The sequence below is a fragment of the Saccoglossus kowalevskii genome, chromosome 21 (genome assembly GCF_978046115.1).
Source record: "Saccoglossus kowalevskii chromosome 21, keSacKowa6.1, whole genome shotgun sequence".
In the NCBI taxonomy this organism is placed as follows: domain Eukaryota; kingdom Metazoa; phylum Hemichordata; class Enteropneusta; family Harrimaniidae; genus Saccoglossus; species Saccoglossus kowalevskii.
Genome location: NC_140661.1, coordinates 12,381,670 through 12,396,516, shown reverse-complemented (window position 1 = coordinate 12,396,516; position 14,847 = coordinate 12,381,670). Strand labels below are relative to the sequence as shown.

The window sequence follows — 14,847 nt, the reverse complement described above, 5'->3', positions numbered from 1 at the left end:
CTATGCAAATGATTAATTTTAATTATTTTCATTATAAACAACAAATGACTGTAACTTTTATTCGCGGAGTTAAGTATTCCAAAATCTGCCCATGCGTGGTTTGGACTTCCGGAAATGTGGTTCTCGTCAGCGAAGTCTTCCTGATTCAACGTGTGTTTTGTGCTATATATGTTGTCATTTTGACTAATTTGCCCCGGTAAATATGGGGGACAAAGCACTAGACGATTTCTTTGCCAAAAAGGACAAAAAGAAGAAGGTCAAGAGTAAGCAAAAATTCACAACTACTGACGGAATTGCGAAAAAATTAACAGAAGGTCCAAGCAAGAAGAAAAAGGACCGTGAGGAAACCAGAACCAGTTCGTCTGTGACGTCTTCGTCGGTTACAACGCCCGACAATCAAAATAAAATAGACGAGAAGGATCCTGGAACGAAAAAGGAGGTAATAAGACGGAATGGTGCAATATGAACACTTTAATATTCATATTGATATCGTATTGCAGTTCCGGGCTACACATGTGACATGCGCGCAATTGTGGCATGGCAACCTGTGAACAGAGGGGTTATATATTATGCAAATATTAAGTGTGATAATTTTCACATCACATATGGTACTGTAACCAATTATAATCAAAAGAATTTCCCTTTATAGGACAGGAGCAGACTGAAATATTCACTTCATGAATCAGAAATAACATACTTAATTTATTTGCATGCACGACAGTGACATTTTGTGGCTTCGTTTTAGTCTTTGAACACACCTCTGCCCACATATAGGTCGGTGTGCGTAAAAAATAACAGCCAAAGGTAGATACAGAGATAAAGGTGTGCAAGCTGATGAAAAAACCATTCTGTGCGTGGTAAGATCAGTCACTTGTAGCGCAAAATGAGACTTGGACAATAAATATAGACCTTGTGAACACTATTTCTTGATTCGCAGTCAATTCACATTTGTTCCAACACGTTTGTCCCAAAAGTTGATTCGTTCCAATTCACTTTCGTCCTAATTCACATTCGTCCCAATAAACTTTCATTCCATTGCTATTGGTTAGCCTCACGATCTAGTTGCAGGGCAACTTCCTCTATATATTGGTAACAAGATAATCATACTTGATGCATATAAAATACAATCTGAAAGCGCAACATGTCCTTACAACAATATTTATTGTGTTTCCGGATATTCAGAAATAAACAACTGAATAACTTATTGCAAAGTGGGACACAATAAATGACCAGGGTTCAGCCTTCGAGGTACTGTCGTATGGACGATGAATGCACGACTATGATTAGATACAGGTTGCCGTGTTCAGATCTTGTTGTGCGTATTGGACGAGCGAGTATCAGGCTAACGTAATAAATTGAACAAAATGACTTTGGGGCGGATAAACTTGTGGAACAAATCAACAATCTACCCCATTTCTTATTTTGTGTTGCAAGGACTTGGTCAGACACATAAAATTGTGTGTGCTTGTTTGTAACCATGGAAAATCTTTTCTGTGGAACTATTTTCTATATTTCCTCATTCAAGAAGGCAAAAATATGCAATAACTCTACAAGTATGCAATGATCCTAGACAAAACCTCAAAAGAACATTGTATGTAACAATCTCTTCATGAAAATATCTAGTATGACTCACTCTTAGCATTTTTAGAATGTTCCTTTGTATTATGATTTGTCTTTGGGTCTCATCACATCTCGACAATTACGCACCATTTTTCTACTTTTGACCTCATTTATATATGGTTTTTGGCGACCGTTTTGAATAGTTCAGTCACCGTTCAAAAATACTTGCACAGCTCTACACTGGAACTTTATGTTGCATATCTAACTGTGTTAATTTAAAATTAGTTGAGGTAACTGTTCACAAAACAAACATTGTATGCCGATGTCCTGAGGGTTTTACCTCCAAGGCTAGGCTACACCTTAATAATAATAACAGAAGATTTGACTCTGTTTCTTGATTAATAATTCTATTAATCGTAATTTTATAATAAATACAATACAATGCAATAAGTTCTGGTAAACTATTAAAGTGGTGGCTCATGGACGATGAAAAGTATAATAATTTCAAATACTGATGCAAACCCACAAATAAAGAAGACATATTAAATGGAAAGTTCTTCTTGAAAATTCTTCCTGATTCTGATACAGTCTAAACGTCGACCAAGCCCCAGACTCTTTTCCAAAACCCTTGCAAGGCGCTAAAATCACCGGATCGGCATAGATCTCATTTGGGGGGTTGACATTAAAAATAAGTTGTCTATACATTGCATTTGTTGGTGTCATTAGCATTCTAATTTAATCAGACTGGGTATAACAATAATACTGAATGTCATTCAATATTCAATAAAGCTACCTAGGTATGACTAAATTGATCATTGATCATTTCCACTACACATTTCTTGTTCAATTCTCAGTAGCTTATAGACTCCTGCTTCTTTAGTTCACATACATTGTCACCAATCTGTAGTACTTTGATTAAAATGTTTACCTGCCAAGTGACAATGTGATGAATATATTAGGACTATTTCAACATTGAACTAAGATGAACAAAATGGTGGATTTGATGAAGTACTCAAACAAATCTGTAGTACTTAGATTAAAATGTTTACATAACAAGTCACAATGTGATGAATGTATTAGGACTATTTCAGCTTTGAACTAAGATGAACAAAATGGTGGATTTGATGAAGTACTCAAAGATATCACATAACACTGAAACCTACAAATGGCGCATCTCCAAACTTTTTCACTTTTCGCTGCAAATTTTAATTTTGTAGTGGTGAGAATTTCATTTGGGTTTTACCCTCCACAGAATGTCATAATCATAAGCAATTAATCTCAACTGTTTTTTCAATTTCATTAGAATGAGGAAACTGAATGGAAGGAATTTGACAGCCCTGAGGAGAAAGACTACACTGGATTGGGTATAAAAGCATTACAAATAGCGTAGGTGGTTTATGTTTACAGTACATTCAACTTGTCTCCAGGTTACTTGAAGGTAGAAGCCTGCTCATAAATGCAAATACCCAGAATTTCAGAATGTATACATTTTGCCAAAAATTGTACTCCTGGGCAGTATAAGGATAGTGACTTACAAAAAGGTGTTGTTAACAGCCTGATTTTCGAGAAAATAATGGTTGTATTTTAGTGGATATTGGCCATGTTATGTCAGTATTATGACGCCATATCTCAGATTGTAGGCTGAAAAAAATTGTATATTTTGAATTGTGCATTACTTTTTGTTGTTGTCCTAATTATTTCAAAAAAATGGGTTTTAAAAAGTGTCAAAAAATGTAATTTTGCTTTAACTTTGTTTTCTATGGAATTGTTCTAAAAATATTAGGACAAGTTTCTCAAAATACATCGTTGTAACACAAAACTATACTATTTCAGAGTGCCATGGGACAGTAGCTCAATGATTTTTCATAATAAACCAATGAACTATTGTCATGCGATTTATGACCAACTTTCTCAAAAATTATTAGTAGACTTCTACCTTAAGCACCTAAAAAAATTATCAAAATACAAAACACTTTTACAATGAAAAAACACAAATGTTCACAAAAAATGTCGTTACTTGCATACCATCAGAACTTACAAAGTAAAAATTATTAGGGACTGTGGAAAACAGATCTTCATTCATTATATTGTCAAATGTTTCAATTGCCGGCAAACTCAAGATGCACATACTCCCCGTATTCATATATTTCCCTATATTCTCTGCATGTTTTGACTCTTCCGACCAAGCAGGTCAGAGTGCTATCATATTTGTGCAATTCTCTTTGAATTTCAGAATATTGACAGTGGCACTTTTTAACACTCTATAAAATGAATTACTGGTGTTGAAATATGATCTGTTGGTACTGATTTAGATTAAAAAAATGAAATACTTAAGAAAATTACATTTTATTTGAGCATGCCTAAACAACAAATTTGTTCTTCTAGTAAAAAAATTGTTAAGACTATGAATGGACACAATAGACTGGGAAACTAAAGGTTACTCGATGCCAAATGTGTGTTAAAATTATAGTAACAAACTAAATCAGCATAATGTACACAAGCTTACTAACTTGGAAGGCCTCATTCAAATTAGATGCAAATTGTACACTTGCTTACTAACTTAGAAGGCCTCATTCAAATTAGATGCTTGATGTACACTTGCTTACTAACTTAGAAGGCATCATCCAAATTAGATGCAAATTGTACACTTCCTTAGAAGGCTTTATTCAAATTAGATGCAAACTGTACACAAGCCTACTAACTTGGAAGGCCTCATTCAAATCAGATGCAAATTGTACACTTGCTTACTATCTTAGAAGGCCTCATTCAAATTAGATGCAAATTGTACACTTGCTTACTAACTTAGAAGGCCTCATTCAAATTAGATGCAAATTGTACACTTGCTTACTATCTTAGAAGGCCTCATTCAAATTAGATGCAAAGTGTACACAAGCTTACTAACTTGGAAGGCCTCATTCAAATTAAATGCAAATTGTACACTTGCTTACTAACTTGGAAGGCCTCATTCAAATTAGATGCAAATTGTACACTTGCTTACTATCTTAGAAGGCCTCATTCAAATTAGATGCAAAGTGTACACAAGCTTACTAACTTGGAAGGCCTCATTCAAATTAAATGCAAATTGTACACTTGCTTACTAACTTAGAATGCCTCATTCAAATTAGATGCAAAGTGTACACAAGCTTACTAACTTAGAAGGCCTCATTCAAATTAGATGCAAAGTGTACACAAGCTTACTAACTTAGAAGGCCTCATTCAAATTAGATGCAAATTGCACACTTGCTTACTAACTTAGAAGGCCTCATTCAAATTAGATGCAAAGTGTACACAAGCTTACTAACTTAGAAGGCCTCATTCAAATTAGATGCAAAGTGTACACAAGTTTACTAACTTAGAAGGCCTCATTCAAATTAAATGCAAAGTGTACACAAGCTTACTAACTTGGAAGGCCTCATTCAAATTAGATGCAAATTGTACACTTGCTTACTAACTTGGAAGGCCTCATTCAAATTAGATGCAAATTGTACACTTGCTTACTAACTTAGTAGGCCTATTCAAATTAGATGCAAATTCTACACTTGCTTACTAACTTGAAAGGCCTCATTCAAATTAGATGCAAAGTGTACACAAGCTTACTAACTTGGAAGGCCTCATTCAAATTATATGGAAATTGTACACTTCCTTAGAAGGCCTCATTCAAATTAGATGCAAACTGTACACAAGCCTACTAACTTGGAAGGCCTCATTCAAATCAGATGCAAATTGTACACTTGCTTACTATCTTAGAAGGCCTCATTCAAATTAGATGCAAATTATACACTTGCTTACTAACTTAGAAGGCCTCATTCAAATTAGATGCAAAGTGTACACAAGCTTACTAACTTAGAAGGCCTCATTCAAATTAGATGCAAATTGCACACTTGCTTACTAACTTAGTAGGCCTCATTCAAAATAGATGCAAAGTGTACACAAGCTTACTAACTTGGAAGGCCTCATTCAAATTAGATGCAAATTGTACACTTGCTTACTAACTTAGTAGGCCTATTCAAATTAGATGCAAATTCTACACTTGCTTACTAACTTGAAAGGCCTCATTCAAATTAGATGCAAAGTGTACACAAGCTTACTAACTTGGAAGGCCTCATTCAAATTATATGGAAATTGTACACTTCCTTAGAAGGCTTTATTCAAATTAGATGCAAATTGTACACAAGCCTACTAACTTAGAAGGCCTCATTCAAATTATATGGAAATTGTACACTTGCTTACTAACTTAGAAGGCCTCATTCAAATTAGATGCAAATTCTACACTTGCTTACTAACTTAGTAGGCCTCATTCAAATTAGATGCAAATTCTACACTTGCTTACTAACTTAGTAGGCCTCATTCAAATTAGATGCAAATTGTGCACTTGCTTACTAACTTAGAAGGCCTCATTCAAATTAAATGCAAATTGTACACTTGCTTAGAAGGCCTCATTCAAATTAGATGCAAATTGTACACTTGCTTACTAACTTAGTAGGCCTCATTCAAATTAGATGCAAATTGTACACAAGCCTACTAACTTAGAAGGCCTCGTTCACATTAGATGCAAATTGTACACTTGCTTACTATCTTAGAAGGCCTCATTCAAATTAGATGCAAATTGTACACTTGCTTACTATCTTAGAAGGCCTCATTCAAATTAGATGCAAATTGTACACTTGCTTACTATCTTAGAAGGCCTCATTCAAATTAGATGCAAAGTGTACACAAGCTTACTAACTTGGAAGGCCTCATTCAAATTAAATGCAAATTGTACACTTGCTTACTATCTTAGAAGGCCTCATTCAAATTAGATGCAAATTGTACACTTGCTTACTATCTTAGAAGGCCTCATTCAAATTAGATGCAAAGTGTACACAAGCTTACTAACTTGGAAGGCCTCATTCAAATTAAATGCAAATTCTACACTTGCTTACTAACTTAGTAGGCCTCATTCAAATTAGATGCAAATTGTGCACTTGCTTACTAACTTAGAAGGCCTCATTCAAATTAAATGCAAATTGTACACTTGCTTAGAAGGCCTCATTCAAATTAGATGCAAATTGTACACAATCTACTAACTTGGAAGGCCTCATTCAAATCAGATGCAAATTGTACACTTGCTTACTAACTTGGAAGGCCTCATTCAAATTATATGGAAATTGTACACTTGCTTACTAACTTAGAAGGCCTCATTCAAATTAGATGCAAATTGTACACTTGCTTACTAACTTAGAAGGCCTCATTCAAATTAGATGCAAATTGTACACTTGCTTACTAACTTAGTAGGCCTCATTCGAATTAGATGTAAATTGTACACTTGCTTACTATCTTAGAAGGCCTCATTCAAATTAGATGCAAATTGTACACTTGCTTACTATCTTAGAAGGCCTCATTCAAATTAGATGCAAATTGTACACTTGCTTACTATCTTAGAAGGCCTCATTCAAATTAGATGCAAATTGTACACTTGCTTACTATCTTAGAAGGCCTCATTCAAATTAGATGCAAATTGTACACTTGCTTACTAACTTAGAAGGCCTCGTTTAAATTAGATGCAAATTGTACACTTGCTTACTAACTTAGTAGGCCTCATTCAAATTAAATGAAAATTGTACACATGCTCACCAACTTAGTAGGCCTCATTCAAATTAAATGCAAATTGTACACTTGCTCACCAACTTGGTCGGCCTCATTCAAATTGGATGCAAATTGTACACTTGCTTACTAACTTAGTAGGCCTCATTCAAATTAAATGAAAATTGTACACTTGCTCACCAACTTAGTAGGCCTCATTCAAATTAGATGCAAATTGTACACTTACTTACTAACTTAGTAGGCCTCATTCAAATTAAATGAAAATTGTACACTTGCTCACCAACTTAGTAGGCCTCATTCAAATTAGATGCAAATTGTACACTTACTTACTAACTTAGTAGGCCTCATTCAAATTAAATGAAAATTGTACACTTGCTCACCAACTTAGTAGACCTCATTCAAATTAAATGCCAATCGTACACTTGCTCACCAACTTTTTATTGTTTTCAGTGAAAGAGCTGATACAGATGATAATGAACCTGAAGAAGATGAATATGACGATGAAGGAGAATTAATTATTAAACCAAAAGATGTTGCAACTGGTCCTTGGAAATCGATGGACGCATCAGCACCAGCGACAGCTGCTGCTCCTTCACCTGCTTCTGTACCTGGTACGCACATCATATCCATTTAGAGTTTACTTTGAACCATCAAATTTTCACTGCCCAAAACTTGCGCTTGGTCATTGTGAAATTTTGAGAAAGTCCCTTTTACTCTCCTGTCTTGGCTGCTACTCTGACTCACACAATTTGCAAATAAATTTTCCTACCTCTAGCCATCCAAATTGTACTGCTCATTCAGTTTGAGCAATTGCCAAATCTGGAATTAGCTTTTTATCGCTGCTGTCAACCTCTGTATTTAAAGTGGAGCTAGTCATACTCATCTATCCGGCTGCATCAAGTTTTTTTCTGAAAAGTTCAAGTTCAATGGTATGTATGTACCTACCTCTCCATTTTGTGACAGTATCTTCAATTCTCTAATTTTGATGATTATTTTTTACATTTTTGGTAAAAAGCAATATTTTTGATTTTTTTTTTGATCTGATTGTAAAGTGCCTGTGAAATGGCTGCAATTTTCACGCCTAAAATTATCCATTGATACATAAATATTATTAATTTTTATGTTTCTAAGCATAAATAATTTTTTTTAAGTGAAAAAATGTGTTTTAAACTCAGTCTACGGAAACTTTTTTTTGTGTATTTTAAAACGAGGCTCCTCATTAGCTTCTCGTTTGCATACAGAAATTCCCCTTGTGATGTCAGAAGGGGAAGTAGCTGGGCAGCTTGCATTGCCGATACGTGTAAATAAGGCAAATTTCTTAATTGTGCTGTTTTCTCGTCTTTGACTAAATTGCCACTTATGTATTTGTTCTTCGAGGAAGAATGGACCATAATGAACACATAGTATCAAGTTTGTTGCATGGGGTTGAGTCAGATGCGAAATATGTCCGGTCTAGTGTAGCAAGTCACCGTGGTTGTCACCGTCACCGGAGCACGTTTGTACACTGTCGCTGGACTCCGGCATTGAACAAAATCAAATTTGACTGCTGAATGGTCTTGTTATTTAGCAGGTTACTAGACACTATTGATTTATAAAATAGAGAAATAATTAAAAAAAAACGACAAAACACAGTTACTAAATAAATGACTGCCGCGTTGTAATGGTTGAACGCATCGGGTCATGAGGGGGACAAGTGCGTGAATGGCGGCGTTTAATTGGATAACAAAAATAATTGAGAGCGACTCACATACAGACAAATTCAGAGTGGATTTAGCGTGATTTTCATGATTATGGCATCATATTAAAGAAATACATTGACAGCTCAAGCCCGGATTCTTATTCCGTAAATTATTACGCCGATCAAGCTGCAAGTAAAGGCAACAAAGGTGTGAATTCGACATTCAACACCAATAACCGAACAATTCAGACACTTTTAGCCTGCGAAAATGAAAACATCCGGAGGGCTGCGTAATTTCCTGTTTGTCCGACGCTTCGTTTTCGCGTCATTATCAAAATTACTGCTACCTTTTACATAACACGGGTGGTCTCTATAAAGTGATAATCAGGATCGCAAAAAAAAATCAAATCATTTGAAACACATACTCGACGTCTCTCTCCCTTCTGAAATCCGTCTCAGTGATCATGGGCTGGTCTGGAATCTATTTTTTCGAAAACGTTTTGTATTTTCGGCGTTTCTCGTTAAAACCTAGTTGTTTTGTCATGGACAAGGACAGTTTTTCAAAAAAAAAAAGAATCTGAGGTGAAGTGGACACTGCATATGACGCTGTTAGGAGGAAGTCCACCCCAACCTTTTCTCGTTATTTTCACGGTATATCGTTTAAAAGTACAGTTGTACGTTGAATGACACAGTGATATAAAAGTACGGCCCAGGGGTATGGCTTCCTCTCATATTTTTGCATTTGGTGGCGCACTTTCGGCGAGAGTCAGAAATCCGGAAACAGTCGACCGTTTCAGGATAGGTGGGCGTGGCTACAGCACGGGAAATATCTCAAATTTACTTGGATACGAGTAATCATTTTCAGCAAAAAAATCAATAATTGCCCATTTCAGTGGGGCACAGATCTAAAATGGGAAGCGTGTGGGTGGGCATTGCACAGGCACTTTAATATAAATTATTAGTTATAACTTAGGTGGTCTGATTGCTTTGATATTAGTTATTAGGTAACTTAGGTGGCCCTCTGAGATTAGTAAAAGAGGAGCAGAGGTCTGGATAAAAACAACTTGTATGTGCTGCAAAATGCCCTAAATGTCGGGTATAAAATGGGCTGTGAAGCAGACGACAAACGTCCGCTTTGCCTGGCGTCATTTTGCCTCTAAAGAGCCAGTCAAATGATGTCATCAGTGAACACTGATAATTGAACCCATTCATTCTAGTACTAGTCTAGTTTCTCGAAATCCCAAATAAAAAAATCATGGTTGCGAGAAATCGGCAGAAGAACTAACCTGAAAGTGAAGACCCCTTTAATTTTGTCTTATTTTAATTATGAAGAATATTTGTCTTTTTTGGTAAAAAATACCTTTTTTGACTTTTTCTTGTAAATGTAAATTGCTTTATGTAGATACTTTAGGTGAACATTAGTCAAATTTGTTTATTTTGTGATGTTACAATCAATTCTCCTCTTGTTTTGGTAAATACTTGTCATTTTTGGTATTAACAAAATTGTATTTTTGACTTCTCATTGAAAAATAGCTACTTTTTTGTAACCTGACTTTTAATTTTTTAAATGTAGACAGACCTCAGTAAGATTTGTACTTATAGAATGTTTACAACATCCCCAGGTTTCTGCCCTTCACTGTAACTCTTTATTTTGACCACTTTATAATTGCCAATATTTATACAGTTTCTTGAGTTACAACATCCTAATATAAGTTTTATATTTTCATAAATATTGACAAATTCTCCTACATGTGCTACTTTAGCTGTTTTCACGTGTTCCTCTGTCAGCAATCAACAGCATCTTACAAATGAAATGCATTGTAAAGAGGTTCACGTTTTGGCATCATAAAACTTTTAGTGATGTACTGAAATTTTGTGCGCATCAAGTGAGCGTCTCAGATAATGCGTCTCAACTACAGATTTTGCACCATATTCGAAACAAAAATGCAGTGAATTTGGACTGGAGCAAAATACACCTACTGTAAAATCTGTATTAGAAGCCGCAGCTTCTATTAGATTGGGACAATGCAACAGAAGGGATTAGTTTCTATTAGAGCATCTACACATGAGAAATGGTGAATTTTTGGTTCTTAATTGTTCAAAAAGAATGGATGTGACTTTTATTAGGGATGCGGCTTCTAATACAGATTTGATGATACTTATACATTCTCAGCTCATAAATTGAAGCATCAGAAAAAAGGCATTTTCTACAACGAAAATGTTTCACAAAAAATTACCAAGAATACAGCAAAATAGTTTAATACAAATGGTTAAAACAGATAAAATTTCAAGATACTTACCTAAAAAATTGTCTAATTTGACCATGAAGAATTTCAAAATGAAGCCTGTTTTCGGCAAAACATCCTGAATTAACTAAGCATGCATGGTAGCCACATAAACTATCCAACTGTATTTATGCATTCTGACCTCTTAACTCAGTTTCTTGGAATCACAGCGTTCAGTTCCTACCATTCACGCATAACGCAAGAACAGAAAATCCCTTATTTAATCGTTATTTGATAATTATAAGATAGAACTTGGATGAGATTGTTGAGACTTTCTCATCTGGAAACCACTGCGAGAGGAAAGCTCTACAGGGAAAACGATTGTTTTCCCTTCTTATCATATAACTTCTTCTAACAAGGAAGCTTCAGGTCCCCTCAACTACAATCCACTCTACTAAAGAACCTGTACTAAAAGTGTTGGCATCCACCTGGTATTAAAATATATTTTATAATTAAAAGAAAGAAAACTTCTCCTACTCTTACATAGTGTAGCCACTCATCAAAGCATATGGACTTTATACATAATGTGTAACTTGTACAATGTAATTTACTCCACTAGAAATAGATACAAGTAAATCGGTGCAAGGAGGCGTGTATAGACCGCCAGGAGCTAGAATGGCGAAGACTACAACGGCAGTATCCCAGCACCACCGAGGTGGTAAACAAAAAGCACCTGATGTGCATAGCGAACAACAGTTTCCCACATTAGCAGCTAGCCTTGAAAAGCCTCCAGCTGGAAGGTTAGTTTGACTTCGTGCAAATGTTGTTTTGGGAATATTTTGCTTGTAACTTTGCAATAGAGTATTTATTTTACCTGTTATATATATATCATCATTTGGGGAAATGGTAGATGACAATGTTCGGATATACAACTTACAGTTAGTGCTTCTGTGTACATGTATCTGTGTACCTGTTGCACTGATATCTCAAGAACCTATTATCAGATTTTGATGAAACTTGGTACATACCGGGTAGAAGGAATAATTCTCTGATCTCATTAGGATGAAATCTGTGCATATTAATCACTTAATTTGCATATTACTGAGCTGATTTGAAACATTTTCATTTGTTTCTCAAGTACCATTCAACAGATTTTAATGAAACTCAATACAGAAATGTTCTGGAATAATGCTCAGACCTGACTAGTTTTTGGTTGAAATGGGCATATTTATGACCTAATGTGCATACTAATTAGCCAATTTGAAGCCTTTTAGTTTTGTTTTCATGCACTGTTCAACATATTTTAATGAAACTTGGTACATACGGTAGATACTCTTGGTTTGGTGTTTCTCAAGTAAGTACAATTCAACAGATTTTAATGGAACATGTTTCATAGATATGGTCAAAATATTTTAATAACTTTGCATGCAGTAAACGTTTTTAGGACAAATTGGTCACTCCATGACACCGATCAGTATATCAATATTATTTCTTTGATTCTATTATTTTAAGACAGTAACATGTATCAAAATGATGACCTTGTGCTGAGAAAACTTTTTTTGTTATAGTTTGGAGGACATGGAGATAAAAACCTCAAACACGCATGTTTGGCATCCAACATTGGTAAGATTATTACCATGATCCAACAAAGTGTGTACACGGTCACAACAAACTTCTCTATACATGTATATCTGTTCATACCGCTGTGCTGTCTTCTTGTATAAAATATCTTCTCAATATCGTCATGCAATTATGTAATAAATATGTCATTGTTTTTTTTTTATTTCTTGCAGTGATATATACGATAAACATTTTGAAAAAGTAACGAGAGGCGGCCGTGCATCAACTGATGATCTTCCTGGAAGTCGTGGTCCTAAACTAGATTTAGAAAATAAATACCAAGCACTCAGTAAACCCTGAAGTCTGTTAGTGGGGAAGAAAGGGAAGGGAAAGGCAGGGGAGATTCGTCACTGTCAGTAATTGTTACTTGGGTGTGTGGGTGGGGTCATTCCCTTCAGTGGACTTGTAGTTGCTGTTAATTTACATCCCTGTAATTCAATTTTGACTTTGAAATCTACTAAATTACAGCATCTTTTCAAGGATGGGGGAGGAAACACTCCATTGAAATTAAATTACAACTCTTAGAGCTGGCTAACACGATTCATGTCATATACTTCACTTGCAAAGCTCCTTGCCATGTAAATTTTCATCATTCAATACACCATTCTTACAAATAGCGCCCTCTAGTGACGGGGTACGTCTGTGATGTTAAAATGACATATATGGGTGAAGGCAAGGTTGTGCAAACCGTCAACCATGTTTGGTTGTGGCGTCAACCTTTCATTCTCTAGATTATAATTAAATTTCCCCAAAAAATGATCTCCATTGACAGACTACAGATTAAAATGTTGTTGACAATTTGCCCTTTGTGATTTAGATCATAGAAATTTTTCGTCACTAGAGGGGTGACCTTGAAAAATATGTATTCTGATTCAATTTATCATCTCTTTAAGCATAATCATGTAATGTTTTTCTCGTCCGCAAACTTATTAATGCAAACATGTTTTCAAAATATGCTGCGTTCAGGGGGTAATGGTTGTGAGAGTATTTGATGACCTTTTTTTTTTTTAAACCATGGGCACAAAATCCATATATATTGTGAGCGCTTTTGATTTGTTTTCAATTAAAATTTTTTAATTTGAGAAATATCGAGTCTTACCGCCAATATCCAGCTATGATTCCATAATATGACTTACACTGTAATATGCTGTTAAAAGTGATTAAAAATCATAATCCAAAATATTTAACGTGTTGAACTTCTCAATATTTACAGAGAAATTAACTACCGGGGGTACATGCATCAATAGGCAATCTAATCTTGTCGGAAACTGATTAAATAGTTGTAAACAGATTTGTTGTGACAACTCTATCATGTGCAGGTGAACTTTCCTTATTTGAATCGTTGAAACAAAATTAAACTTTGTCGTGTTTCATATATTTGCACAAGAAATGGCTCTATGTAAATTCTCAAATATCCTCAAGATTCCAAAATTGTTCATCCTGAAATCAAATTCTCACATTTGATTTGTTATACAGCTGTGTTGCGTAATACTTGCTGTCAATGTTTTGCCCCCTTCAGATAAACTACCCCAGTTGTTACATTATTTAACATAACATTAGCACCCCCCCCCCCCCCCTATAAACAAACCAACCTGCACAGGTGCCACCCACATTTCAACTCGTGTTGCTGGACAGATATAGTTTTACTATTTTTTCTTTCTGAAAATATGGGTATAATGACCAAACGTAAGCATTGGCTGGTTTCTCTTGCAACATGAAATTACCGCAAACTTTAATTTCGTAAGCGAGTTGATTTCTTATGACAAGTGATTTACATAATTGTGACTGATTGGCTACCCAAACCATGTGTGAAATCTAATAAGAAACTTGACGAGTTCTTTCAACAAATGTCTTTTATAAATACTTCCACTAAACTGTAATTTGGTGGAGACTAACAACATTATCATGTCATTTAATTGTAGTAGTACTGCTTTCAATGATCTTGCTGTTCGCTGCTTGACTTGTATTTCTACTATTTCTAAGGAAAGCAGTGGTCTCGTTGCACATGCCATATTTGTTTTATTCCCCATCTTTTTAAACGTTGCATGCTCTTGAACCACATGCAAATCCAACTTTGTCACAAAAATTTGGTCATGCAAACGTAATGTACGTTTCCACATACTACTGCCCTTGAAGCGTTTGACAAGTTGCACCATGGGTAAATTCATGTACCCACAATGC

General features: G+C 35.2%; 1 protein-coding gene across 1 annotated transcript; it reads left to right on the top strand.

Annotated features, from left to right (window-relative positions):
• The first annotated feature begins 93 nt into the window (after nt 1-93).
• LOC100367682 (protein CDV3 homolog) lies at nt 94-13,848 on the top strand. Its single transcript, XM_002737062.3, has 5 exons — nt 94-439; nt 2,864-2,946; nt 7,594-7,754; nt 11,666-11,846; nt 12,840-13,848. The coding sequence occupies exons 1-5, from the start codon at nt 203-205 to the stop codon at nt 12,964-12,966; spliced, it is 789 nt and encodes a 262-aa protein (XP_002737108.1). The 5' UTR covers nt 94-202; the 3' UTR covers nt 12,967-13,848.
• The last annotated feature ends 999 nt before the right edge of the window (nt 13,849-14,847 follow it).